The sequence below is a fragment of the Rhagoletis pomonella genome, unplaced genomic scaffold (genome assembly GCF_013731165.1).
Source record: "Rhagoletis pomonella isolate Grant_MI unplaced genomic scaffold, Rhpom_1.0 Rhpom_scaffold_00001, whole genome shotgun sequence".
In the NCBI taxonomy this organism is placed as follows: domain Eukaryota; kingdom Metazoa; phylum Arthropoda; class Insecta; order Diptera; family Tephritidae; genus Rhagoletis; species Rhagoletis pomonella.
The window spans coordinates 17,840,354-17,845,941 of record NW_023458555.1 but is presented as its reverse complement, the minus strand read 5'-3'; the positions used below and the strand labels follow the sequence as shown (position 1 = coordinate 17,845,941).

At 35.6% G+C, this 5,588-nt stretch overlaps 1 protein-coding gene across 2 annotated transcripts in view; it reads left to right on the top strand.

Annotated features, from left to right (window-relative positions):
• LOC118740190 overlaps nt 1–5,065 on the top strand; it is an 89,742-nt gene extending 84,677 nt beyond the window's left edge. For both annotated transcript variants that reach the window (XR_004993102.1, XM_036471690.1), the window contains one exon: nt 3,491–5,065. Coding sequence is in view for 1 of the 2 variants with exons in the window: in XM_036471690.1 (XP_036327583.1) it covers nt 3,491–3,684 (194 nt within the window). In the remaining variant the exon portion in view is untranslated. The remainder of the gene's footprint in view (nt 1–3,490) is intronic.
• The last annotated feature ends 523 nt before the right edge of the window (nt 5,066–5,588 follow it).

Genomic DNA, 5,588 nt, shown 5'->3' with positions numbered 1-5,588 from the left:
GTATTGCCAGACGATCACGAAATGACAGAAAATAAACTTAACTAAGACGTTACAGCTTCAACAGCTCGTATCGCGTTATTTTTTTTTGTTTCATTGGGTCGTGAACACAAATAACAACACAAAGAATAATCTTGTTTTCTTTCGAAAAGTGATTAGAAAGTGACGGTCGACGGAGTCTGCCTCTCGCCACAAATCCGACGTCGAATTTCTGCTCCTTTATACAGATGATAGAAGTAATACATTGTCCTGTCCATCGCTTCTCTTGAAGGGCGGTGATGTCTTTCGCTGAAACCTTGGAAGGGATTTCCATAAAAAAATAAGCGCTTATCCGAGGCTTGTTGAACGCCTTCATAAGAAAACATTTTTACGTAGCTTAGGTGATCCGTGTGAGGATATATAAATTATTTCTTTTAACACAACCAAAAACTCTTCAAATAGCGCTACGATAAATATTTTTCAACGCAGAAAAAAAGTGTACTTTCAACAAAGTCATGATCCAAAAGTATTTGTCGATTCAAAAATCGTAAACAAGCATTAGTAATATGATAATAATAATAATAGATTAGCGTTGACACATATGTATGTTAGTATTTGACCGAGCTTCTCCTCCGATTTTTTTTACGCCGACTCCGAAATAACAAATAGCGGAAGATATACCGGGATATCTAAGGATTTATTATTTTAAACACTAGAGACCAATATGGGCAAACAATTTGTTCAAAAAAGTATTGGTTGCACAGTGTATATCAGTGTACTCTAAAACGGTATTTACAAAATACTAAGTACCATGTATTTATGTTGTAGTAAATACCAAAGTACTATTTACATAAGTATTTTGGACGTTACTTAATTCCGAGTATGAAAACATTTACATAATTCCACAGCGCTAAATATTAAGCATAAAAGTAATGAAACACCGCGTGCAAATGTACTTAAAAAACTCTGGCTGCACTAAATAATGGATTCTAAAGTTCTTAGTACTTATGAATTGGTTTAATACTAAATACTTGTTATTTATACTAGATAAAAATACATCGAGATTTTCGGGACTTTCAGGACAAATTCGTGATTTGTGAGCCTACTTTAGAGTTCTCGTGACTATATTGAGATTTTCGAGACTAGCTAGGGATTTCAGGACTACCTATGGGTTTTGGGAACTATTTCGGGTCTTTGGTACTACCTCTCGATTTTCGGGACTATATCTTTGTTTATGGATTTTGGAGATTACCTCGGGAATGTCGAGACCTATTTAGAATTATCGGGATTATTTCGGGACTATACCTGGATTTTCAGAACTGTTTCAGAAGTTACTGCGGCATTTTTAGAATTTTCGGGGTTATCGGGGCTATTTCGGGATTTTCGAGACTACCTAGGAATTTGCAGCGCACCCTCTGGATTTTGGCAACTATTTCGGGTCCTTGGTACTACCTCTCGATTTTCGGGATTATATCGCGATTTTCGGCACTACTTTGGAATTACCGAATTATCGAGATTTTTACGGAACTATTTCGAGATTTTCAGGACTATTTCAGAATTTTGGAGCTAGTGCTGTATTTTCAGGATTTTCAAAATTTCAGGACCACCTATGGATTTTCGTGACTGTTTCTTGTCCTTGGTACTATTTTTCGATTTTCGGGACTGTTTCGGGACATTTGGTATTATTACGGGATTTTCAGAAAAATAATTTTCGTGATTTGCTTCGTTGAGCTGAGATGAGGTGAGGCGAACTAAAGTGACGCGAGTTTAGGTTTAGATAAAGCCGGACATTGGTATTTCGTAAGACAATTGTCAATTCTGGCAACTATCTTGAAAGCTCTTTACTGTCTTTCGAAAGACTAATTGAAAGATCTGTTACCTAGAAGGTCTTATCGTTATGCTGTTCGTCTTTTAGTTTTTTTTTTAAATTAAATTAAATTTAAAAAATATGCATATATTTTCTTTTTAAAACAATAAAAACTAAGAAATAAAGAAAAAAATAAATTAAATTAAAATGATGCAAAAATAAATAATAATATTCTCAAAAATTAAATGAATTAAAAAAATATAAGTTCACTTTTCTTTTTAACAAAATAAGAAAATGGTGCTTAGAAATTAAATGAAATACATTTTTTTAAGCAAAATCAAAAATTAAAAGATACCCAAATTAAAAAATATATACATATGTATATATATATATGTATTTTTTTAAACAATAAAATCTAAAACCAATAAAAAAATTAATTGGAAAAATATAAAAAATGTTAAAAATAGAAATTACAAAAAAAATAAAATACGTTTCTAAAAATTGTATGTAATTAAAATAATATATATAAAAATAAACAACAGTAATATATACGAAAAAATAAACAAAACAAGTGTCTACTTATTAGATTAAAGAAAAAAAAATATTTTCCTTTTTTCGCTTTAATGAAATGTTATAATTAAAAAAATGTAATTCAAAACGAAAAAAGTTAATTCAATTCAATTAAATTTATTGCGAACTAAGGAAATTCGCTATTTACCCGAGTTTTCGAGCTTGGACCTCTCGGGAGGCACGCCAGCGCCTTGCTTACTCGGCCATTGCGACTGTTGAAGCGACGCGAGCTAATTGATATAACTACAAGTGCTTTCTCTCAAAATAGCTTTTCAACTGAGTTTTTTGTACTTGAGTGCTTAGCTAAACCTGAATACCTAAGTTTTCTTACTCAAGCATTCAGAAACTCCTAAATTCCTGAGTGTTTTCATAGACACCTTCAAACACTAAGTATTTTTCAGTACGTAAACTAGTATTTTAAATACAAAAGTACTTAAATATGCCGATTAATGATGTGTATGTATTTGCAAATTTTTTAAAAATTTTACCACCCTAGATTTTCGAAATTCATTTAAAATTGATAGCGTTAGCGTAAAACCTTTTTTTTTAATTGAATAAAATTAATTTTACTGGGCAGGATACCTTTAAAATAAATGCGAACTCCAGCTTCAGGAAACGACGAAATTCGACCGAAATCAGCACTCTTATTGTTTTTTATTTTAATTTTATTTTCTGGATAATGATAGACAGTAGCTTTGGCGGACTTGGAGCTCTTCATGATTTCATTTTTCATTACTTGACCGCCTTATACTAAGTACATATATTTACATACGAAATCTACAGTCAGTGTGTTTAAAACCTTAAATCCCTCACACATTTCCACTGCGAAAGCGTGTGAAAAAGCGCACATTTATGCTAATATCTACTCTGTATCGCTCACCATAGCAATAACCACAATCATCTGAATCGATAAACAGTTTACTACTCATGACATGATCATAGCGATGTGTCTGCAGTAAAGGGACAACGAGTGATGATGCTCTTTATCAATACACGCCGGCACAACTTTCAATAATAGCTTAATTTTTATGAATAATAAAACGAGTACTATTCATCATATTTACATGCATCTACAGAGCAATAACAATATCTGCTTATGTTCATCATTATTTTCTCTTGTTGTATATTTCATTGCAGACAAACAGTGGGAAAACGAAGCACAAACAGACAATCAACCTAACTGCATAGACACACATACACATAAATATACAGTTAGGAGGATAATAAAAATAGTTGGAAAAAAGCGCTGCAAGCGACAGCAAACGGTAATAGTAGCAGGCAACAGCCGTGGGCGAGTAGCAGACTTCAGAATTCAGCTCAAAATTGAATGAACAGCCAGAGGGCGTACTAAGAGCAGAAGACGTCGTCAACGACGACGACGACGACAGCAAGTCAAGGCGAGCACACGCGCTGCCACAACAAACACACACAGACACACACACGCATGCTTATGCAAATAAGTGCCATTGAATAGATACATTTCTTTTATGCATATGCTGTGCCTCATATGCTTAAATCTGAAGGGACAAGAGTCAATGCACAATCGCCCTGAGGAAAGCGAAAGCGACAGTCCCACGCGTAAGCTAGTACAGAGAAAAGGAGCGCTACCCTTTTGAATACAGCGCTTACTACTCATACTATTTTAATACTTTGATACGACAACAACAACAGCTAGCAGGTACAACAATAAATAGCGTGCATTTTAACATTGCCATAGCGCAGACAACTATCACCAGCGCTAGCGTACAGCTGAATTGGTCTGCTTAACATCAATTGTAACACTTGAAGAGACAATAGACGCGCTGCGGATAGTGAGCAGGAAGAAGAAGCAGCTAAAGAAGAAGAAAAGTAGTAAAACATAAGTCCCTAGCAGCAAGTGCAGGCAGCAGCGACCAAACAAGAAGAAAGAGAGAGAGAAGGTGCAAGGCCAGAAGGCAAGACAGTAAGCAATAACAACGATAGTCAGCAACATTGCAAGCGCAGCAGCTGCAGCGTAGAGCGCAAGGACGCTACAACCATTGAAGGGGTAAAAAGAGTGGCGTATTAACCAACCCAAAAGAATTATTGCGATCTGCACGCAGTGGGAGCTCAAAGCCCGAAGCACGAAACAGTAAACGAATAGTGGCAGTAACGGTTATAGAGCGAAGACCCTTCCGATAGCTTCATTGTTGCTTTATACATATTTCATTTTGTTTTTTTTTTTTCATTTTGTATAGTTAGTTGTATGAGTGTGGCATAAACATTGGCGGTGAAGTACTAACCAGAACAGCCAGAAGGAAAACGAAGAACAAGCAACGGCGACAACAATAACGAAGCGGTAAAAGTTCGAGGAACGCGCAAAAAAGGGGAACAAAATAGGCGCCGCCAATAAGTTTGAGGACGAAGCATAAAAAGCAGTTACACGAGTTGTCGAAGCAGAGCAAGACATTCAACCGAAGTGGAGCAATAATAAAAAATAGCAAAACATACGAGGAAGAGGCCCGTACTTACGAATTTATAACAGTGAACGGCAAGTCGCCCACATAACTCTGGTGTCTGTCGATAAAGCCACCCATCGCACTAGTAGAGGAAACAAGTCAGAACAGAAAAAAAAGATAAAAACCCAAATAGTCATTCCAGACGAACGCGTGCGCCAGCATATCAGCAGCATATAAGTAAGGCAGCAACGAAGGTCGCCGAAGTTAAGGAGCTGGGGAGCATTGAACGCTGTGGACAGCAACAAACATAACAACAAATATTCGACGCAGGGGGTATACGATACGATACAAATACATTTAAAATAGGACGCATATACGCACCATACGCATATACATATGTACATAGAGAGTGTGGGTTACTCATACGACACGACGCACGACAACTTGCCAGCATTGTAACTATAGGAGCGAATGAGTTTACATCGACATTGTATAAGTGGCTGTGTGTTTTTATGTAGCACAGAGTGCGACACTTTAAGAGCAAACGACAACAAAAACAATAAGCGACAACAAAAATAAAAACAACAACAATAAGAATTACCACCACAATTGTAAAGATAGCAAATACAAAAACTGAAACAACACGAAAAACAGTAACAACTACAACAACAACAAAATCTAACAACAACAACAAAATTCAAAATAACAACAGTAGCGCCGCCGATAACAGCAAGTTGTGTACAAAAAAAAAAAAAACAAAAAAAAACTAAAAAAATAATACCATCAACAACAACAAAAATACAAAACACTAACAATCA